The sequence below is a fragment of the Solanum pennellii genome, chromosome 1 (genome assembly GCF_001406875.1).
Source record: "Solanum pennellii chromosome 1, SPENNV200".
Taxonomy (NCBI): Eukaryota; Viridiplantae; Streptophyta; class Magnoliopsida; order Solanales; family Solanaceae; genus Solanum; species Solanum pennellii.
This window is the reverse complement of record NC_028637.1, coordinates 98138007-98161844: the sequence shown is the minus strand read 5'-3', so window position 1 is coordinate 98161844 and position 23838 is coordinate 98138007. Positions and strand designations below refer to the sequence as shown.

General features: G+C 37.7%; 2 protein-coding genes across 2 annotated transcripts; both read left to right on the top strand.

Moving 5' to 3' along the window:
• The first annotated feature begins 512 nt into the window (after nt 1-512).
• LOC107013616 (QWRF motif-containing protein 6-like) lies at nt 513-3578 on the top strand. Its single transcript, XM_015213489.2, has 2 exons — nt 513-717; nt 1508-3578. The coding sequence occupies exon 2, from the start codon at nt 1537-1539 to the stop codon at nt 3310-3312; it is 1776 nt and encodes a 591-aa protein (XP_015068975.1). The 5' UTR covers nt 513-717; nt 1508-1536; the 3' UTR covers nt 3313-3578.
• A 1559-nt stretch (nt 3579-5137) lies between these two features.
• LOC107007062 (probable manganese-transporting ATPase PDR2) lies at nt 5138-21924 on the top strand. The gene is made up of 21 exons (XM_015205531.2): nt 5138-5386; nt 6817-6906; nt 9758-9960; nt 10527-10599; nt 10709-10881; nt 11002-11173; nt 11824-11928; nt 12033-12143; nt 12262-12348; nt 12528-12710; nt 13937-13987; nt 14314-14439; nt 15223-15302; nt 16850-16958; nt 17945-18073; nt 18210-18275; nt 18382-18453; nt 18832-18983; nt 19489-19600; nt 19718-19834; nt 20541-21924. Exons 1-21 carry the CDS (start codon nt 5138-5140, stop codon nt 21615-21617), a joined length of 3537 nt encoding a protein of 1178 aa, XP_015061017.1. The 3' UTR covers nt 21618-21924.
• The last annotated feature ends 1914 nt before the right edge of the window (nt 21925-23838 follow it).

Genomic DNA, 23838 nt, shown 5'->3' with positions numbered 1-23838 from the left:
TACCATTGGTGTTAAAGGGACGATTCTGAGGAGCCAACCCTAGTTTGAGAGGATTGGATCGAGTTAAACCTATGGTGTACCAGTTGTTATGTCAATAGTGGAGCCGAACAACTAAGTTGGTATGGAAGAACTATTGCCTCATGGAAAATCCTTCTCTATACAAGTTCTCGAACAAAGTTTTTGAACAAACTTTTATAGGTGGTGAAATCTATTGGCATAATGCACGCTGGAACGTCAAAATTCCTGGTAAACCATGCTCTACTAAGAAGTTGTTTGTTACAAAGGCCTAAATTAAAGACCAAACAACATAGGGACAAAAAAGTGTAAGTGACCCCTTTTTCTAGGCCCAACACTTTTGGTTCTAAACCAGGCCCATCTCAGTCAAAGTTCCTTTTCTTATACATGGGCTGGCCCACCCCATGGACCCATGGGCTCAATCATTTACGCCTTATCGGTCGGATTTATCGGCAACGGCTACTTCTTTTTACTCTTCTCTTCAACGGCTATTTTTATTGCAGCAGTTTTATGTTTCTCTGTTACACTTCTCTCACATCATCTCTCGGTCGTTTTCTTTTAATCAGTCAAAATCTCTCATTGACCTCGCCGGAAAAGGACGGACAGTCAGTTACTCCAATTTTCATCTGAGTTTTTTTCATTTTGCCGGAGTTTCTTCTTCGGCGGCCAATTTCATTCTTCTATACACTGCAAATCAGAACTGTAAGTTCTTTTTTTTTTCTCTCGTCTCCAGAGTAGAACAGAAGTATCTGAACAAGTTTCTTATTTGTTGTACCTAGGTTCTTAGTGATTTCTATANTCTCGTCTCCAGAGTAGAACAGAAGTATCTGAACAAGTTTCTTATTTGTTGTACCTAGGTTCTTAGTGATTTCTATATGCCGATCTGCGTTTTCTTTTGCTTCTGATTTGATTATGACTCCGCTGTTGTGTATTGGGCATGCTAATCACGTACTGGTTATCAGTAATTACAACATATCCTGTATAATTCTACAAGTGGAGTCTGGGGGGATCGGATGTACTCGACCTTACCCCCTGCCTTTGTTTGGGGAGAAAGAGAAGGCAAGATGTCAGTAGAACTGTATACTTGTAATATGAGTTTTCTGCAGTAGGGTTTCATTTTCTAATTATCTCAGATCTAGTTATTTGAAGTCAATCAATTTATGTTACATTGCAAAGTTATCTATTTAAATTTGCGTTAAAGGCTAGTTTTGTTGAAGCTTGACAACTGTAGTATCATTTTTCAACTTTTGGGCGTTCCTAATCCATATACCATTTATGTAGCAACTTGTCATCTCGCATATCAACTGCTTCTTTTGGTTGCTGATGTTTAGCAAATATTGGTGCTTTGGTCGTTAATATCTTAATATCTCAATAAGATGTATTTCGTGTTTTCGCTTTTCTTACTTTTTGTGAGCAAGCAGCATTATATGTATGATCTGTTGATATATCTGTTCATGTTATAGTATTATATTGATTACAATTTTTTCAATAGGATCAAGTTGCTTCAGTTAAACAGCAGTAATGTCCACTGTTCAAAGAAGGCAGCAACCTGTAGATGTTCCGAAGGAAAATGGAGGTGCTAGAGTACAGCAACAACAAAAACAACAACAACACCCAGATATTATGCAGTCAAGGGGTGGGAAGATGTCCTCCAGGCCTGACACCCCTTCAGTGACAGGTACTGCTAGGATTATTCCATCTAGATATAGGCAAACTCCTCAGTCTGTACTCCGTTCTAGTTCAACGAGTAATCCTGGATATGCATCAGTCAGTGCGGCTGCTAAACTGTTGCAGGAGGTTACGGGTACTCCTATAAATCCTTGTGCAGTGTCCTGTGGTGATGGAGTAATTGTCCATAAAAAGCTCTCGAAAGTTTCAACAAGCAGTGCTGTAGATGGCTGTGCTGCTGCTACTGAGAGCACTTCATGCCCGAATTCTCCAGTATGCACTCAGAGAAAGCAGCAGCACATTAAAGTTCCCAAGGACAATGGAGGCACCAGAGCACATCAACAACAACTTGCAGATGCTTTGCAGTCAAAAAGTAGTAAGATCTCCTCAAGACTTGACACACCTACCGTGACTGGTGCTTCTAGGGTTGTCCCATCTAGATATAAGTTCACTCCTCAGTCTTTGAACCGTCACTGTCCAACCAATACTCCTGGAGGAACAATTAGTGCGGCTGACAAACTATTACGGGAGATTACTGCTACACCTATAAATCCTTGCTCGGTGTCGCAGGATGACGGAGCATTAGTCTCCAGAAAGCTTTCAAAAGTTTCAACTAGTCCTTATGTGGATTCTTGTGCCACTGGTACTGCTACTACTAAGGGAAGTTCATGCCCGAGTTCTCCACTTTGCCCTCAAAACAATAAGACGCGGACATTATCAGCAATGAGGTCTTCTACTTCTGAGATTGATAGATGTCTCACGGAGAGAAATAGAGACAGTTCAGTTGATGAATGCAGTTCATATAAATCTGCATCCTCTACTTGCGCTCGTTCACTGCATTTGCCAACAGCCAATAACGAAAACTCCTCCTCTTGGCTATCTCTTAAACAAAATGACATGTTTGCTTCAAAATCATCTTTCAAAATGGGGGGCCTTTGCTTGCCTCCACATCCAACTTCCAATAAATTGGGAGCAGATGCTGCTAGGAAAGGGAGGAAGGGTTTCAGTGATCAGGGAGAAGTGCATTCACTGAAGTTGCTCTACAATCATCACCTTCAATGGCGATTTACAAACGCCAAAGCAGAGGCTTCCATGCACTCCCAAAGACATGAGAGCCAGAGCAAACTTTATTCCTTTGCACAACAATTATCAGATCTACGCAAATCTGTAAGCCAGAAACGCGCTGAACTTGGGGTTTTGAGAAGGATCAAAACTTTATCCACTATTGTTGAATCACAATTACCATGTCTTGGTGAATGGGCTAACCTGGAAGAGGATTACTCAACTTCTCTGTCAGGTACAACTGATGCCTTACGCAATTGCTCTCTGAGACTTCCTATTGGCACGGAAGTTCATGTTGATATAAAAGAGTTAGGAAATGCTCTTAGTTCATCTACAAAGGTGATGGAAATGATCGGTTTGCAAATTCAGAACTTTATGCAAAAGGCAGAAGAAACAGAAAGTTTAGTCTCTGAACTAGCTAGGGTGAGTGGTGGAGAGAAAGCTCTTGTTGAGGAATGTGGGGATTTATTAATGAAGACATATATTTCACAGGTGACAGAATGGAGTTTAAGGGGACAGATGATTCAAATGCATCAGAACAACCTTTATCAAGTTCAGAAAGAATGAAGATTCTTGTCACTGTTGTGGAAAACTATTCGCGCTGGACTTCTCTTGTTAAGGGGGAGGGCGTTCCATCGGAATCTCATTTGCAACAGCGGGAATGTCATGTGCATATTTGAGATGATCTGCAATATCAATTTTTTCGATGAGTTTCGTTTGTATAACAAGTAAGAATATTTGTCAACAACATTGTAATAATAAAAGTTGTGCCTTTGGGTCTTGAACACCTCGTTGTAAATTTGCTGCAACTCACGAGGTGTTTTTTTCTCATATATCCATTATTGTCTCTATGCAAAATCTGTCTACGACGTAATGATTTGAGCAGAACCGTTGGAAATTTTTGAAAGAAAACTTGCTAACTTAAACACAGCACGGGGGCGGAGCCACCTTGGTACGAGGGGTTCATACGAACGGACCAACCCCCTTCCACGGAAAATTACTATTTATACATGGTTAAAATAATATTTTATGTATATATAGTAGATTTTGAATCCCCTTCGAATATTTCGTGTGTTTATTTCTACGAATTTTGAACCTCTTATTAAAAATTCTGGCTCCGCCATTGAGTCAACACCTATTCTGCAGGTGAAACTTCCCACTCTTTCTTCTAGTGAAATGAGCAGTGGATTTCGAAGTCAACTTCATGTTCAAGTGGGCATCTACAAGTGCATTAAGGAATTGTTTGGTTGGTGGAATAATGCAGACTAATTTTATCATGTATTTGATTTACGGACATTATAATTAGTCTCGAAGATATTTCATATAGAAAATAATATAAGCTAATGTCATGAAATTTCTTTGTCTATCTCAGTTATTTCTTGTGACTAGGCTTATCTTTGGTTGGTGCTTGGGCCAATAGTTAGTTAAAATGAAGAACAATCCAATAGTATGAAAAATAATTAACTTGATGAATTTTTAAAATGTATGGCTACTCTTTATTGTATATAAATAGAGGGATTTCCTCTCAGTTTAAAACGACGAATTCTAAATCTCATTTTTTTTTTCTTCTTCTTCACAACTAAATATTTGTGTACTTTGTTACTGTTGAGTGATTCACTTACACTATTGCTTATGTTACAGATCTTGGTATTTATTTTTACAATCATTAGTTTATGCTTCCGTTATTAAGGATAAATGATAACATGTAATAAATTTCATTTTTCTTTAGATTATTAATGTTTGTTGCCACGTAATCTTGTGTGTAAGATAATTTGTGTTTTATTTTTAATGACTGATAGTTTTTATAATATTATTTTATAATATTAAAATCTTGCGCGAAGCGCTGGTAATTTTACTAGTATTAGTATAATTTTGATTTTTTATTATATCATAAATAATGAAAGTTTGTTCACCATATATAATTTTGATGATGATAGATTATCATAATTTTTTTTAAAGTATATCTCCAAGTTGTTTTTATTTTTATTTAACATATAATAATTAACTTTTTTTTAACAAGTGCTTAGGTTTTGTGCAATTTTCCCTTTTTATTTTTGAACATAACATAATATATAAGCTTTGAAACTGAAAAATCTAGTAAAATAAAATCTCTACTTCCTTTTCAAGATTCCAATTCCTCGTTTGCCTTTTTTTTTTTTTTTTTAATATATATANACTTCCTTTTCAAGATTCCAATTCCTCGTTTGCCTTTTTTTTTTTTTTTTAATATATATAAGTCTATATAACGCATCAGTGAAACCTCGTCTCCTCTCTTTCTCCCCCAATCTCATTCAACTAGATCGGAATTTTTAACTGTTCGTTAAGATCGTATCAATCGGCGGGACGGCGACGGCGACAGCGACAGCGGCGGCGCATTGGAGAGAATTGAGAGATGACGCGGTTTCAAGTGGGTGGGAAAGTGGTGGAGAGTGTGGATTTACTCAAGAAGAGACACTGGTCATGGCGTTTGGATGTTTGGCCCTTTGTTATCCTCTACGGTGTTTGGCTTCTAACTGTAGTACCTAGCTTAGATATTACGGATGCTTTGATAGTTCTTGGTGCCCTCGTTGCCTTTCATTCTCTGGTCTTCTTGTTCACTGTTTGGTCCGTTGATTTCAAGCGTTTCGTTCAGTATTCCAAGGTTTGTAAATAAGCTAATTAGATTGTTGGTTTATTATTCTTTTTTTACTTGGTGTTTGTTTTGTCTGTTTCAATGTGAAATTTATGATCTTAGTGGGTTTTGATAAGAAAGCTTGGGGGAATGCTAGTGGTGCAGATTTAGGGTGTATTTGGTGGGAATGAAAATGTTTTCTTGGAAAATAAGTTAGTTTCTTGAAAAGAATATTACTCCTATCCTTAAAGCAGTGTTCAGGGAAGCATGAAGCGGAAAAAAGTGATAAGACGCTTCCATACTCATTCTAGTCTGTGAAGCACAGAAGGCTCGCATCGCTTCGCTTCATCGCTTTAAGCAATGAAGCGCTCACTTTCCTAAACACTGCCTTAAAGTATATATAATGTAGACAAATACAGTGGAATGTGGGGAGACAGGGGTGGTGGGGATGAGGGCTATGGGGTGTGTGGGTGAAGACTTGTGGAAAGGTAGGAATCAACTTTAGCAGTTAAAACTGTAGTAAATTGCTTAACAAGTAGATATATTAAGGATGAAACTTGACCTAAATAGAAAATGACAGCGCGAATTAGCCGGCATGAGACGAACATGGATCTATTAAAATCTGCATATGTAGTACTACTATGTTTAGATATTTAAGCTACTATTCCTTTCTCTTGGCATATGCCTTTAACCTCAACGTTGGACCCACCCATACTTCAGTTTCCATTTGATTGTACCATCTCTATGTATCACTTGAAGTGGATAGGCTGCTTTTCTCCTGCAGCTTTTTTTATATGAAGTAGAAAAGAATTGTTGTAGAAACAGGCATGCTAAATTTAATAGTACATTTTGTTCTTATATCTTCATTCAGATACCTCATCAATGGTAAGAATTATGCCTAAGAAGAGTTTGTAATGACTTACGTGTTTGCTCAACTTATTTTTACTTGATTGCCAAATTTTGTCTGTTTTATCCTCATGGGAGGGGATCAATAGCTTGGGGATTAAGTAAAGTGTTATATGTATGGAGTTCAGGATATGAATTGTTATGATTTTACCTAGTTATGTCATCCTACATGTTTAGAAATTGAAATGAGATTTGAGAGGGTCCCAATGCAGTCGTGCAAAGAAGATTTGTAATCCCAGTCTCCTCCCTTCTGTATGAACAGATTTTTTTTTTCATTTATAGATAGAACATTTTCTAGGTACTTCAATACCAATTTAGACTCCTATTTCATAATTTGAATCTTGACCAGCTATTTTGTAAATTATTGTGCTACTCAAGGGGCTAAGAGGAGGAGGATGGGGAATATGTAACCTTGGCTTATACTGGCCGAGCTACAAGGCTTGTGGTTAAAGTAGTGTACTATTTGCTCACTGCATATTGAGAATTCAAAGACATGAGGTTCATATTGCAGTTGGGTGACAATCTGAACTTCTTTTAATGCTTTGCCTGGACAGGTGGATGACATACATCTAGCAGATTGTTGTAAAGTCACCCCAGCTAAGTTCTCTGGAAGTAAAGAAGTTGTGCCTCTTCACTTTCGAAAGGTACAAATCCTATTCTTTTCTTGTTCTTAAGGAGATTTCTGCTAGATGCATCTTTAGTATTTTGTACTTACATTGTAGCTTTATCTTAACTAATTGGAAAGTGACTCGCAAGTCGCAAGTAATGAGAAAAAAGAAGAAGAATGGACGAAAATTTTAAACACCACCTGACTTAAATTATACCACGTTCTGTTCTTTTTTTGATTAAGAGGATGGAATATTGAAGGCGTTCCAAAAAAATAAAAAAGAGGACCAGAAATTGAAGGCGTTCCAAAAAATTAAAAAGAGGACCGGAAATTGAAGGTTTCCCAAGAGTAATATCTGTTGGAGTAGGACACCTTACTTGTTCAGGGTCCAATTCTTGACCTTAATTATCTTCTTTATTACGTTTCTGTTAGAAGTCTAATAGGCGGCATTGTTCCTTTATGATAGCAATTTTAACAGGCTGCATTGTTCTTTTACTTATTCATAGAGCAAGTGAGCTATAGCAGTAGATTGACACCCTTATCGTGATAGTCATACTAACTGTTAGTACTTGTTCCTAAGGTTGATAATTGTAGAAAAAGTTACAATTATGAAGTTGCCTCACATAATAATTTTAATGAACTTTTTGAGGTTGACTATTTTTTAGACATAGCCAGCATTGATGTGTATGCTGTACTCTTCGAGTCTTAACATTGTGTGACAATCATTTCTTAGCGTTTCCTTTTTGGTGCATTGAAGTGTTGGGGTTATAAATCTAAAGTATATTTTTGTTCTGATGAAAAGAAGAGAGGAGAGCAGAGCATAAAGATTCAAGGGTTACTTCCTTCCCTTAATTTGTGTTTTCAAAAGCAAAAAACACCAAAAAGCTCTAAGGTCCATCAGACCATTAAGCGCAAAGCACAAATAAAGTGCGGGATTTAGTGAAAAAGGCGCAAAGGGAGAACAAACATAAATATATATAATTATAAGCATGAATAACAAATATATGAATAAAGAAATTGGACAAAACCACTATGAAGTGAAATATCAGTTGTTTAGTGTCGCGTGTTCAGAAAAGGCTCATTGACAAGGAAAAGTATGCCTTAGAACCTTGATGATGAGATTGGAATGCACATTAAGCGAGGCAAAGCGCTCAACACGTTTTGAGTCTCGCTTCAGGGCTTAAGCGTGCCTTTGACAACACTGCCTTTAATAAGGAAGTAAAAGAGGAGAATCAAACATAGAGAATGTGTCAGCTTTCCCCAATCCTACCATCCTTGCAGGGTTGGATGAGAAGCAAGAGGATGTGTTGCTTGCACTCCAATTCCAACTCTACCAGAACAAGCTGAAGTAAATTGTAAATGCTTAATTGAGTAAACTAGCCTCCTCTCTCCTTTACCCTCCTCTTCTGAGCTAAGTGGCCAATTAGATCAATAATGTAAATACTTGAACTCAGGGCCTTGTCATTATTGCTAATCTTGCTATTTATTTGGTAATTGTTTTGCTGTCTCAATATAATTGGAGTGCTTAGAGGTGGGCCCTGTAGGCGTTCCTTCCTAAGATTTCTTGAGGTCCAAACATAACAATCTCTTGTTGACCATGTTTCACAGCAAAAAAGATGCTAGAAAGGAAAACTATGACTTAAGTGACAACCTTAAGAGTACTAAATATTTTGAGGGTCAACGTGGTACTTTTACTGCAGGAATGAACTGAAATTCAAAGAGATAACTGAAGGAGTAAGGTTGTTATGAGTGTGGAGATCTCGAATTCGCAATTGGTGGAAGATATTAAACAGTTGTTCATCTAAGTGTAGGTGTTAATCACTAGTAATTCTCTGCATCATCGCAACCTTTAACTCTCTTCCACTAATGAGGTGGTTTAATTTGATTAAAAAGAGACCCATTTGCCATTTTTATGTCATTAGGATGGTACTAATCTCTCCATCTTAGTGATTTATTCCGTCACTTGAAGTAAATTGCAACATGTAGATGAGTATTCAGGATTCTTCATGCTTTTGCCGCTTGTCCTCAAATGGACCAACAACAAAATGTTGGTCAAGCTTGTATCAGCCCTTTATGAAAAATAAGTATATGCTGGTTGCTTTAATCCTGGCGAACATAAAAAAACTGGGAAGTACTGATCTTATACATAAATTACGGAGCTGTTGATATAAAATCAACTTTATTACATTCACCAATAGTTACCAATATCTTCCGGAAACAGCCTCTCTACCTCCACAAGGTTAAGTTTGCATACATTCTACCCTCCCTGACTCCACTTGTGGAATTTCACTGTGTGTTGTTGGGTGAAATATTTTCTAAAAAAATCTCAACCAAGAAGAAAAAGACACTGCATTTACTAACTAAAGTTAGGTAATGAGTCATGGCTCACAAATTACACATTTATAAGAACAGATGAAAATAGTTGTGACAATTTACATAATGATATTTGTACACATAGCAAAAGAAGAATTATAATGCACAAAGACTGAAGGATGGAATCAGCAGCAATATATTATATACTTCATTTTCCATTTCTATGCCCAGTAGCTAGCTTAACCGAGGTACAGAATTCTACGCCAGTAGTTAGCTTAACTGAGGTACAGATTTCTACATCCAGTAGCTTCATCTTCATTTCTTGTGATAATCTACAAAGCCCTCATTCCATCATGCTCCTTGTTAGATTTTTTTTTTTAAAAAAAATTTCAATCCTCCCCCACCCTGCCCCATCGCCATCCCTAGAGCTGTCAATCCATGGAAAAATCTAGTGTTTCAAGCTCTGTACTGATTCTAAGATTCGAGGCTTTGAACTGGTTTATCTGTTTTCCAACCAAGAGAGAACTCTTTGTTCTATGTCCTGATTGTGTCGTATTGCTCCTCTGTTTATGCAGCTTGCTGGTTCTTCGTCTTCTGACGGTGTGGATGAGATTTATTTTGAGTTCAGGAAGCAACAATACATCTATTCAAAGGAGAAAGGAACTTTCAGCAAACTTCCTTACCCTTCAAAAGAGACGTTTGGATACTACCTTAAGAATACTGGCCATGGAACTGAAGCTAAAGTTATTGCTGCAAGTGAGAAATGGGGCCGGAACGTGTGAGTTCTCTCTCTTTTCTATGCATTCCCTTGGCAGATCATTATGTTGTCCCGTTTCAAGCATTCATCACAGAACATTTTGTGGTTCTCTCCTGCAATGTTCTGCTCCCCCCCTCCTCTTTCTTGAAGTAAAAAAGTCTTGGCAAGAATTTTTTTTAAGAAACAGAAAATCTAGTTCTCAACTGAAAAAAAATTCTCTCCCTGATTTGATGTCTGACCAAGAATGGAATTCTTGCTTTTCTATTCTAATCTTATATGTGTTGGTGAATTGTAAGCTTTAAAGAAGGTATTCATAATTTTTAGCTAAGAAATGCCCAGTGTTGTAATTTTATTTGAATCCTACAATAAGGCAATAGACTCACGGACTCCTTAATACTTCAGAGGTTATAATAGCTTTTGGACCGCTATGGTATCTTCTAAACCTTTCTTGCTATTATTATTTTAATTCTAATTGATGACTAGGACCTAATAAAATTAATATCTTTATGCGATTAACATTTCCAGCTTGTTGATTTCAAATGCAAGTTCAATGAACTGATTGTTCCTTGCTTACCTGACCCATGTAGGTTTGAATATCCTCAGCCAACATTTCAGAAACTAATGAAAGAGCAGGTCATGGAGCCTTTCTTTGTATTCCAGGTATGTTTTGATTGAAATCATTTATCTATTTGATAGTTTCCTACTGCAGTCACTGCCCTATTGTTTATTTTGTTTTCAAAATTATCTAATAGGTGCTCATTACATGCAGGTCTTTTGTGTGGGTTTATGGTGCTTAGATGAATACTGGTATTACAGTTTGTTCACTTTGTTTATGCTGTTTATGTTTGAGTCAACAATGGCTAAAAGCCGCTTGAAGACCCTGTCTGAATTAAGGCGTGTAAGAGTTGACAGCCAGACTTTGATGGTGTATCGCTGTGGAAAGTATGTCAAGACAAGCAATGCTCCTTATAATATATTTTTTTCCACATGTACTGCAATTTAAGCATCAATAGATAGATATGCATATTCTTCATGCTGAGTGTTGAGAGGTGTGCATGGTAGGTGGGTGAAACTCTCTGGGACTGAACTGTTACCTGGAGATGTTGTGTCTGTCGGGCGCTCTGTAGGTCAAAATGGAGAAGACAAGTCTGTACCTGCTGACATGCTTTTGCTAGCTGGAACTGCTATTGTGAATGAGGCTATTCTGACAGGCGAATCAACCCCACAATGGAAGGTAATATTCCTTTTCTGTTCTCTGTTTGATGCTGTTTATATACAAGTAAATGAAGCTGCACTATATATATCTATTTCGTTTTCTTAGACAAGATGCTGGGGGAACTGCTCTTTTAGTTGGCATTTATTATTATTTCTTATATTTACTGTTCAAAGATATCAAAGAGGTACCTGTGTTAAATTTTGGTATTTTCAGTGTTGTGTTAAGGGACTGACATTTCAATTGGACTTGGGTGAGATTATCTCTAATTTGATAAATTGATTGTGAGGGGCAATGCTGTATTTATAGCCATTTTCCCCAGTTAATAGGGGAATATGTACTTGTAGAGTTTGACTGAGCATGTCTTGCCTCCATATTTGCACATTTTCAGCTTCCATTGTCTAATGGATGTAGCAAATCCTTCTGTCGGAGTTCAATTCTTTCTGTGTCAGCTACGAATGCTAGGTCCAGCTATTGCTGCACTGAGCCCTTTTCAAATTAATGAGCTGTCAGTTATAGAATATAATGAGCGGGAGATGGCAGAATGATAAGTGTCTTAAGTTCGTCAAGCTGTCTCTTATTGCAACTTGTGGTGTTCATGCTTCTAAGTCTTTATTATATGCTGAGTGTATAACTTTGTACTTCTAATCATTCCCCCTTTATTCATTCAGGTTTCAATCATGGGTAGAGGAATTGGGGAGACATTGTCTGCAAAGCGAGATAAAGCCCACGTCCTTTTTGGTGGAACCAAAGTTTTGCAGCATACACCCGATAAGGTTGTCAATGATTGATAACTCTTTATGTTTAGTTGCTTCTAGAATTTATTCATTAACTTTTTCCATTTCCTTTTTTGTCTTCCTTTGATTGTCATTATGAGTAGAGCTATCCAATGAAGACCCCTGATGGTGGATGCTTAGCTGTTGTTCTACGAACTGGGTTCGAAACAAGTCAAGGCAAACTTATGCGGACTATTTTATTTTCCACAGAGAGGGTAAATACTGTTCTTTAATCTGCTGGTATCTCAAGATGAGCATTACTTTTTGCGTTTCTACAAGTGATGCTATCATTGGATTTTCAAAGTACCATGACATATATATTACTTTTTGTAGGTTACTGCTAACAGCTGGGAAAGTGGTTTTTTTATTCTTTTCTTGGTTGTTTTTGCCGTAATCGCAGCGGGATATGTTCTTAAAAAGGTATTATCTCCGTTCTCTGATTGGATTTCCTTAGGCTTGTCTAGTTTCTGCTGTCTTCTTCAAATCAGCTGTCGGTAGTAACTCAGTTAACCGGCCATGCTTCTGTAGTGGAATGAAGTTTTGTCGCGGAATGCTAATTTCTTTCCTTTTTTCTCCTTGGCACACGTGCTCATATGCAGGGGCTAGAGGACCCAACAAGAAGTAAATACAAGCTGTTTCTCAGTTGTTCATTGATAATTACTTCAGTTATCCCTCCAGAGCTGCCAATGGAGTTATCAATAGCTGTTAATACATCTTTAATTGCTCTAGCACGACGAGGGATATTCTGCACAGAACCTTTCCGGATCCCATTTGCTGGAAAGGTGAGTTTTATGTCCTAAGAGTATTCATATTGAACATTTCTTCTTGCGTTTGAAATCCTTGACCCTTCTGGGCAGGAGTAATTTGAGGGTCTTGATGGGTAGCATGTCTTCTTTCCTCTATATTCTTCATGTTTTTTTTGGTCTCTGGAAATAGTTGATGGGGTCCCTCTTTCAGAAAATGAAGCAAATCCACAGAACACTGGCTTTTGCATTATAGTCATTTAACATGGTTAGGCTACTGTTAGACCAACCATTGCATTATAATTTTTTTAAATTTTTTTTTTCATTCTAAAAAAAAGGATGGAGTTCTAAGGTCCCTATGGATTCATAGTATCATNGTCCCTCTTTCAGAAAATGAAGCAAATCCACAGAACACTGGCTTTTGCATTATAGTCATTTAACATGGTTAGGCTACTGTTAGACCAACCATTGCATTATAATTTTTAATTTTTTTTTTTTCATTCTAAAAAAAAGGATGGAGTTCTAAGGTCCCTATGGATTCATAGTATCATGATCGGTGTTATGAAAGCCATCTCTTCATGGGGGAAGCGATGTGCTTTATATAAGTATGTGCTGCCTTCAAGTTTTCGCTCACATGTTATCAAAGCCAAATTTTGGTAAGCCTAGTTTCATAAATTTCTTTTCTCCACCTGTTGTATTTGCTTTTGGCTTCTCTCTCACACCCCGGGTCGTCGAGCTGCACTGGGCTTCTCTCATTTCTCACTCAATTTAGCCCATCGAGCCACTGACTCTGCTCCAGGTTCCCTCGTTAGGTTGTTGAGTCGTGTCTCTCTCCCTAGCATAAACAACTCTAGGCCCACTCATCATTGTATCGAGCCTGCACTCTTGCTTTGGGTGCATTCTTCAGCCTATTGAGGCTAATCTCTCTGTACTACAAGTCAATTCTTTAATCTTCTTAAAAAAGGACAAAAATACGCAAATGTTGTAGAATTGGGTTGCACGATAGGATGGATATCAGAGAATATAACCCTTTTTATTGCTTTTATGTTTGGGGTGGATGCTCAAATTCTTTTCATGGTGCTTTCCTGGTCTTATGTGAAATTATAGTGTTGGCCTCAAGTTTGTGTTTTAAGCCTTCAAAAATTCACTAGCAGCATTTCGATTGTTCAGTGTTCAGTGTTTTTTTCCCAATATGCTCTTCGGATTTAAGACTCTAATTTCTCTTCTATGTTTTGATTTTTACTTTTTACCCTTTCTCCCTGCAGGTTGATATTTGTTGCTTCGACAAGACTGGAACCTTGACATCTGATGACATGGTATTACAGTCATATAATTTAGTCTTCTACCTTAGAACTTTTACGTTTTGATTTCTTACCCGCGAAGGTGGCCCAGTGGTTTGAGCTTGGGACTTCCATGTTGGAGGTCTCAAGTTCAAAACCCCTTGCTAGCGAAAGCAAGGGGTTTACCTTCTGGGTCGAGCTCGTCTCACCAGGCTTGCCTAGTGCAGGTTACCTCTCCTATGTGGTTTCGAGCTATTGCATAGGAGCGGTGTTTTAACCCTGTGCGTGCCCAAAGGGTAGCGGCTGTGGGTTTCCTTGTCATAAAAAAAAATATTTTGATTTCTTTGGTGTTCCAATTTCAGGAGTTCTCAGGGGTTGGTGGATTGACTGACAGTGAGGACTTAGAAAGAGAAATGACTACAGTTCCATCTCGTACTCTGGAAATTCTTGCCTCTTGTCATTCTTTGGTTTTTGTGGACAATAAGCTGGTAACTAATTTTGCTTCATAGTTTTGTCCTGGAACTCATTCTATATTCTTTGTGTAGCCAAGTAAGAAGAACATTGATTTTGGTTCTTCCCAACTTCCTTTTTGTTGGTGAAAAGCTACCCACTGGGGTCTAATCTACATGCCACATGGATGTTTGTTTATGTTGTACGTCACATGCTCTGATATAATAGTCACTGGAACATCCATAGACAACAAAAAAAGTTCCATAGACCACTATTAGTTTCGGTCTCTTTCATGTATTTTATATTAGTTGTTTAATAAAGTTTTTGTGGTTTAAGGCGTGTGCCTGCTAAGTAACATGTGGGGTTTTCAGTTATCAAAAATGTTAGCCATTTGATGAGGTTTTCTCAATTGATTTTACTTGACTCTCATTTGGATTGAGCTTTCTTAAAATGTTGGGTAAGAAACTGAGAATTTAGTTCACGGAAATAATATTTTTCAAGGCATGAACCGCTGGTGTTCAGATATAATAGGGTATTATTAACCTATTAAAAAGAAAGAAATAATTGAATCCTCTTAACTTTCCTCATTTTTTTCTTTATTTACAGTATTCATTAATGTATATGACTTGTGCATTTCCCATGGTTTTCAATGCAATTATCTCAACTTATCTGAATGAAGGAAAAAGTAATATAATCTTTCATTTGTTTTGATTCTGGGGTATTATTTAGTGTTAAATTTTCAACATTTGCATTAAAAACATGCTCATTTTGGTGACTATTGCTGTTTGCTTATCTGGTGCCAACATCCTGTTTTCTTGTAGGTGGGCGATCCTCTTGAGAAGGCTGCACTTAAAGGGATTGATTGGACATATAAATCAGATGAAAAAGCCATGCCAAAAAAGTAAGCTTTGCCTGGGATGTCATCTCCTACTTCTATTAGAAAAGAATAGTGTTGGCCTTAGATGTCTATTGCTTTAAATAATCTTCAGTTGATCCTTGTAGTTCTGCAGTTATTCCTTTCCTTTCATGTCATATTTCTTTGCTTGTCCATTTGTGCCTCTGGTTACATTTGATTTTTCCAAGTTAAACATTCTTTTGAAAAGGGATAATCAATTACACACGTCTTATGAGTTAATATTTGACTAATTCTGGCAGATGGTGAATGAGTTTGAATGATCTATTCTATTATTTTTCGTGTTCCATGAAAAAAGGTATATAGTCTGTTTGGTCAAGCTTTTGGGAAGTTCAAAGTGCTTATTTTTTAGAGTTGTTTCGAAAACTTTTCTTCTTGAGCCGAGGGTCTATTGGAAACTACCTCTATATCCCACAAAGGTAGGGGTAAGGTCTACGTACATCCTACCCTCCCCTGACCCCACTTTGAGGGATTACACTAGGTATGTTGTTATTGCTTATTTTAGAGAATTGAGGTGTTTGACCTAGGAGGAAAAAAAGTGTTTTTGAGTAGCAACAAAAGCTATTTTTCGGAAACTGAAAATTGTAGCTTTTCCCTAGATTTACTTTTGAGATCTTGGGGAAGTGCAAATTTCTGCTGTCATATTGTGTGTTTCAAATTGGTTAGCGAAACACAAATTGTGTCTCTCCAAAAGTACTTTGAAGTACTTTCTCGAAGAACACTTCCAAATAAGCTGATATTGGAAGCTTGGCCAAACAGGTGGAGAAACCAACTTCCATTGCCCAGTAGTTTTTAGTGGAGTTCCAAATAGCTATTTTGTTCTCNGAACACTTCCAAATAAGCTGATATTGGAAGCTTGGCCAAACAGGCGGAGAAACCAACTTCCATTGCCCAGTAGTTTTTAGTGGAGTTCCAAATAGCTATTTTGTTCTCACAATTCTAAGATAGCCTCAACTTCCAAAAAGTAAATGTCCCTTTCTGTTTTGGAACCAAATCCATTCAAATGTTATTTTCATCAAATCTTCAACAAACAATACTAGCTCCAATGTTGTTCACCTTTTGCTTGTGACATAGAGGACTTCAATTGTTGTGTTATTGTTAGAATCAGTTCAGCTAGAGTGATAACTTCTTATGACCTTAAGTTGTTGTGGATTGGCTCATTTATTGCCTTTCATCGTCTCTTCAGGTTGTCCCTCATTTAGTTAAATAAATAAATTCTTTGACCAACAGTAATGAACATACCACTATTCCTCATCATCCTTATTAGTTGGAAGTGCTTTCAAGCATCTTTATTGGATTCAAAGTTCTGTTTTTTAATCTGTATTCATCTAACACAGTCTGGATAACATGGAGGGATTATTTTGATAGAAATGGCTTAATAGAAAATTATCGTTTGTGCAATGGATCTGTTTCTTAGATTTTGTTCCTTCTTGAACTTCTAACAAGAAAAATAGCTGTTTATCCTTCTTTTTTCCAAAAAAAGTTGTCTTATCTTGTTGTTGATATTTTTTCTTTCTTAATACTGATTACTGCAGAGGTGGAGGTGATGCTGTTCAAATTGTGCAGCGACATCATTTTGCTTCTCACTTGAAAAGAATGGCTGCTGTTGTTCGTGTTCAGGAGCAATTTTTTGCTTTTGTCAAGGTTTGATGCCTAGTTCCTTCTTATCCAGCTTTGTTGGATTGAATGAGGTCAAGGGTCAGTTGGTCCAAGTGGAGGCATTGAAATAATTCTAAAAGGGTCAGTTGCTAAAGAGACAGGTCATGTATGGATTAATAATGCAAGGATTGTAATATAGGGATTATAATGCAGGAATTGATAATGTAGTGTGTGTAGTGCATCAATCATAGTGCGGGTATCATTCCTTGTACAATGCATAGTTTAAAATATGTGTTTTGTTTATCTTTTTTAAAGGGATTGAGAGTCATTTTGGTGATTTTTGTTGCTTTAATCCATATATTACTAATTCTCGTATTTGTATTCCATCTTCTATCCCACATGTAATAATACATAGATTTATTTGTACGTTAACAAAATATTGTTTAGGTTAGCAACAAAAATGATGACCAAACAGTGTATAAGTAAAGCTTAATGCAACTTAGTACACTATATGAGCAGTTTTATAGGGAATCAACTGTAGAAGAATGCCCTTTGGAGTTGTCATCATGATATGGTAAAACCTATTTCATGTTTGTTCTTGTCAAATGATAAAGAAAGTTGGTGTTTGTGGCAAAAGTATTTTCTGACGATAGTAATTATTTATTGTGGAAGCACTTTGATTAATCTGGAAGTGCTGTGTGTTACGGTGTGTCCATATAACTATAAGACATGCTTTTGATTCACTGTTTTGCATCACATGAGGAGGCAGATAAAGCCAGTGCTGCTACTTTATTTCTAGGCAACTTTTTCTTCCACTCTATTTCTTGGGAACTTTTTCTTTGTGTTTGTTTGGTTGGCTTGTTTATTTTAAAGCTAAAGTAAGTGCATTTGGGAATGATTCCCCAGTTCAGTCCGCAAGTTCAAATGAACTTGTTTCACTAAAAAACATTTATTGGTTTCCGTTGTACAGTTAATATTTAATAATGCAAGTTGCTAATTAAATCAATTTCTCCTACTAAAAATATTTCCAGGGTGCACCGGAGACAATACAGGAAAGGCTCATTGATGTGCCACAATCCTACGTGCCAACCTATAAAAAATACACCCGTCAAGGATCACGTGTTTTGGCTCTGGCTTTTAAGTCTCTGCCAGATATGACAGTAAGAACCCCTCCATAGCAAAAAGTTTCTCTAACTCTGAATTGTTTGATTATCACTTTGTATCCTGTTTTCTACGTTCTTTGTTCTTTTACACTTCAATTTCTTTGAACTTTTCTCCATGCTCAACTTGGTGAAGGTTAGTGAAGCCAGAAGCCTGGAGAGAGATGTAGTGGAAAGTGGGCTTACTTTTGCTGGTTTTGCGGTAAAAACTCATTTTCCCTTTGGTGCTATAATGATCTGATGTTTGTTCCAGGGATATTGTGCAGCCTATTTGACATGTTTTGTATTACTTCTTGATGATTTATTAGGTGTTCAATTGCCCCATCAGAGGAGACTCAGCCACTGTCTTGACTGAATTAAAGCAATCATCTCATGACTTGGTAGGTTTGGTTTGGCTAATTTTTTTCTTTTCCTTGTTTCTTGTGTTCTCAGCCACTTACTTATTTGTACTGTGCTGAACAATTGGTGATGTTGTTTTAGTTAGTAGTCCTTAACGAATTAGTTAAGGACTTTTTTTTCCTTCTCAAAAAGTCCTTAACTAATTAGTGACACCTAATTTGACTTGTTAAAGCCTATGAGTGCCATCTTCAATTGAGTTATTCTTTAAAATTTCAGCGTTGAATAAGGTTTGAAGTATTGTGAAAACACATCACATATATATTGGATTACCACTTACATTCTAAAAAAAAAGAGAGAATTTATTCTAAGTCTTATCACTTTGAAGCTCCCAGTACTCAGCTATAACCATGATTTAATAGGTCATGATTACTGGTGATCAAGCTTTAACAGCTTGCCACGTGGCTCAACAAGTCCATATTATCTCAAAACCAGCGCTGATTCTGGGACGTGCTAAGAACAAGGAAGAATATGCCTGGGTTTCTCCTGATGAGACCGATATAGTCAGCTACAGGTAGAAAATGAATGTTTAATGCAGTATTGAACTATGCTCATAAACAGTTCGCCTTATTATTTATTTTATTGAAGATTTTACTCTTTAACAGTCCCCAATTGCTTTATGTTCTTTGTTGTCGTCGTACTAACAAGATTGGGAATCTGCATCATTGATCTTAAACATTTTTTTTTTTGCTTTTCCTTTTATTGAAGAATTAGCTAAAGGAAGTTATATTATTCATGTAAATGGCTTTAACTTATTACGCTGAAAGTGTGAAGATTTGTACATGGTCAGTTTGGTATTGTGAGTAAACCATTTTATAACATGCAAGTTACTATTTTTACTAGATTGCTAATTCATGCTTACATTAGAAGTGACCTAATTGTATTTTCTACTCGTCTATGCATAGTACCAAATTCTTTAAAAAAATAAGATGAATTAACTGAGATATTTTGTGCAATAAACAAAACATTAGTCAATCATATTCTCTTTCAGCTTTCATAATCTTATGTTACATTTGTAGTGAAAATGAAGTTGGAGCTTTATCAGAAGCTTACGATCTCTGTATTGGAGGCGAGTGCATCGAGATGTTGCAGCAGACATCTGCTGTCCCCAAAGTTGTTCCTTATGTAAAGGTTGGAAATATGTGATAAAACCTGCCTTCTCTCTCTCTCTCTCTCTCTCTCTCTCACCTACACACACACACACACACTCTTTCACTCATATCCTGACAAATTTATCATTTTACCCAGGTATTTGCAAGGGTTGCCCCTGAGCAAAAAGAACTTATATTAACCACTTTTAAGTCCGTGGGAAGAATGACATTGATGTGTGGTGATGGGACTAATGATGTTGGAGCTCTAAAGCAGGTATTATGTTGTTTTATTTCAACAAATTATTTGTCAAATGGGTGCAGAACTTGCTTCAATTTTCTGAGGCCTTTTGATTGGAAGCTACCTTAGCACCTTGATTTATTGCAAGGAAATAGTCTTGTGGTCTTTTGTTGCTTGGGCTTTGTCTGGCATGGGTAATTATCCTTAGGGTACATCCAATCCTTTCAGCAAGTGTTTGTGTATTTTGAAAATTCTATATGGAGTACCCATACCAAGTGTCGAACTTGTATGACACGAGTACATCTGGAAAAATGACTAGTCCTCTGCCCATGTAGTAGGAGGGATCTGGCAGAGGTGAGCTGCCTTGTGTTACATAATTAATCGTTAGTTGATCATATGTAGTTTATCAGTGTATTGCCGTTAGTTTCTTTGTGCTGATGTGGCAATTTGTGTGAGCAACTATCTATGCTCTGAGCTCTCCTTCCTATACACCCCTCTTTCCCCTCACTACTGTCCCTTGCTTGTTATTTGTAGATGTTCAAGTACCAACTTAAGTGGGTTCGTTTTTTGTGCGTATTGTGAGATGGAGATGCAGTTTATTGCACTTTTTTGATGCATTGCTGTTTGGCCTGCTTTATAGTTTTACTTAACTGCATAGTATGCTTCTTCCGTGTTGTAATATTCTTTTTGGGTGATAACCATTTTTCCGATAAGTGAGACTAGTGGGATTTGCTTCTTTCAGGCACATGTGGGAGTAGCTCTACTTAATGCAATACCTCCCCCTAAAGGGCAAAAGTCTTCTGATGGATCATCTAAAAATGATACTGCAAAACCTGCCAAGTTGAAGAAACTTAAATCTGCTACAGAAAATGGTGAAGGTGCTTCAAAAAGTAAAGCTACCAGCAGCAGCCAAGCTGGTAATCGCCATCTTACACCTGCGGAGATGCAGCGGCAGAAGCTGAAGAAACTCATGGATGAGCTTAATGAGGGAGGAGGTGATGGTCAGGCACCAATTGTCAAACTTGGGGACGCATCAATGGCATCACCATTCACTGCAAAACATGCTTCTGTCTGCCCTACCACTGATATCATTCGTCAAGGTCGTAGTACTCTAGTAACCACCCTGCAGATGTTTAAGATACTTGGACTAAACTGCCTTGCTACTGCCTATGTCCTGAGTGTAATGTATTTAGATGGTGTCAAGTTGGGTGATATTCAAGCTACAATCAGTGGGGTCTTCACTGCAGCCTTCTTTCTGTTTATCTCACATGCTCGGCCCCTTCCGACACTTTCAGCTGAGCGACCCCATCCTAACATTTTCTGTGCCTATGTCTTCCTCTCTCTGCTTGGACAATTTGCTATCCACCTACTTTTCTTAATTTCCTCTGTTAATGAAGCTGCCAAGTACATGCCGGACGAATGCATTGAGCCAGACTCGGAGTTTCATCCAAACCTTGTTAATACGGTTTCCTACATGGTGGGGTTGATGCTACAGGTAGCAACGTTTGCTGTGAACTACATGGGCCACCCTTTCAACCAGAGCATACCTGAAAACAAACCATTCTTATACGCACTTTTGGCTGCGGTGGGTTTCTTCACAGTTATTACCTCAGATTTGTTTAGGGACTTAAATGACTGGTTGAAGTTAGTTCGTATGCCAAAAGGGTTGAGAGATAAGCTGCTGATTTGGGCATTCATGACATTTTTGGTCTGCTATGCGTGGGAAAGGTTGTTAAGGTGGGCTTTCCCTGGTAAGATGCCTGCCTGGAAGCAAAGGCAACGTCGTGTAGCAGCAAGTCTAGAAAAGAAGCGCAACTAGTTCATAGTTGTATCAGTTTTGAATGGCAGAGATTTGGATCAGTCAGGTAATCAGCAGAGCTTCATTGTATTGGCAATATATCTATCAAGGCCTGCTGGACGCGGGGGGGTATCGTAACTGGATTTCATCTTCTCTGTTATATACTATGAATGATATATACCACAGCAGCTTGCTCATTTTTGTCTTATATACAAGAAACTAGAGAGAAGTGTTGCTTTATTCATTATTATTGCTGATTTGAATTGTGAAGGAACCAGCTGAATTTTTTCTGTCAAGATGATAATCGGGTGAATGATTTACTCTCCTCNGCCTGCTTTATAGTTTTACTTAACTGCATAGTATGCTTCTTCCGTGTTGTAATATTCTTTTTGGGTGATAACCATTTTTCCGATAAGTGAGACTAGTGGGATTTGCTTCTTTCAGGCACATGTGGGAGTAGCTCTACTTAATGCAATACCTCCCCCTAAAGGGCAAAAGTCTTCTGATGGATCATCTAAAAATGATACTGCAAAACCTGCCAAGTTGAAGAAACTTAAATCTGCTACAGAAAATGGTGAAGGTGCTTCAAAAAGTAAAGCTACCAGCAGCAGCCAAGCTGGTAATCGCCATCTTACACCTGCGGAGATGCAGCGGCAGAAGCTGAAGAAACTCATGGATGAGCTTAATGAGGGAGGAGGTGATGGTCAGGCACCAATTGTCAAACTTGGGGACGCATCAATGGCATCACCATTCACTGCAAAACATGCTTCTGTCTGCCCTACCACTGATATCATTCGTCAAGGTCGTAGTACTCTAGTAACCACCCTGCAGATGTTTAAGATACTTGGACTAAACTGCCTTGCTACTGCCTATGTCCTGAGTGTAATGTATTTAGATGGTGTCAAGTTGGGTGATATTCAAGCTACAATCAGTGGGGTCTTCACTGCAGCCTTCTTTCTGTTTATCTCACATGCTCGGCCCCTTCCGACACTTTCAGCTGAGCGACCCCATCCTAACATTTTCTGTGCCTATGTCTTCCTCTCTCTGCTTGGACAATTTGCTATCCACCTACTTTTCTTAATTTCCTCTGTTAATGAAGCTGCCAAGTACATGCCGGACGAATGCATTGAGCCAGACTCGGAGTTTCATCCAAACCTTGTTAATACGGTTTCCTACATGGTGGGGTTGATGCTACAGGTAGCAACGTTTGCTGTGAACTACATGGGCCACCCTTTCAACCAGAGCATACCTGAAAACAAACCATTCTTATACGCACTTTTGGCTGCGGTGGGTTTCTTCACAGTTATTACCTCAGATTTGTTTAGGGACTTAAATGACTGGTTGAAGTTAGTTCGTATGCCAAAAGGGTTGAGAGATAAGCTGCTGATTTGGGCATTCATGACATTTTTGGTCTGCTATGCGTGGGAAAGGTTGTTAAGGTGGGCTTTCCCTGGTAAGATGCCTGCCTGGAAGCAAAGGCAACGTCGTGTAGCAGCAAGTCTAGAAAAGAAGCGCAACTAGTTCATAGTTGTATCAGTTTTGAATGGCAGAGATTTGGATCAGTCAGGTAATCAGCAGAGCTTCATTGTATTGGCAATATATCTATCAAGGCCTGCTGGACGCGGGGGGTATCGTAACTGGATTTCATCTTCTCTGTTATATACTATGAATGATATATACCACAGCAGCTTGCTCATTTTTGTCTTATATACAAGAAACTAGAGAGAAGTGTTGCTTTATTCATTATTATTGCTGATTTGAATTGTGAAGGAACCAGCTGAATTTTTTCTGTCAAGATGATAATCGGGTGAATGATTTACTCTCCTCATGAAACCTTGCTTTTGAATTTGTTGGATGGACACTGTTTGAGGAAAATGTTTATTCCAGTATAGTAGTGAAAACGTAGTAATTTCTATTACAATCTCTCACTGCATTGCTAGTTTCCATCCGTGAAATGATTCCATGACATGAACCATCAAACAACCATAATATCTAAGTATTTGCAGAAATGGAATTGCTACTCTTTTCTTGTTTAATCCAAGAAATGCATTATCAATGAAATATAAAAGAAGCTTGAGCTAGTGTACCATGATGGAATTTATGTAACAAATATTGTATTTAGACTAATAATAATATAATACAATGGGCAATACCTAAACATATATTGTGTTAATACACCATTAGTAAAATTTTACATTGCCTTGATGATCACACAAGCCTTGATGTCACAAAGCTCCATTGT

Excerpts from the sequence above, each read along its gene's own strand:
- LOC107013616 (XM_015213489.2), top strand. The coding sequence starts at position 1,537 with ATGTCCACTGTTCAAAGAAGGCAGCAACCTGTAGATGTTCCGAAGGAA.
- LOC107007062 (XM_015205531.2), top strand. The coding sequence starts at position 5,138 with ATGACGCGGTTTCAAGTGGGTGGGAAAGTGGTGGAGAGTGTGGATTTA. Across the intron at positions 15,303-16,849 it reads GAAAAAGCCATGCCAAAAAA|AGGTGGAGGTGATGCTGTTC; the intron begins GTAAGCTTTGCC and ends TGATTACTGCAG. Across the intron at positions 18,984-19,488 it reads ACCGATATAGTCAGCTACAG|TGAAAATGAAGTTGGAGCTT; the intron begins GTAGAAAATGAA and ends TTACATTTGTAG.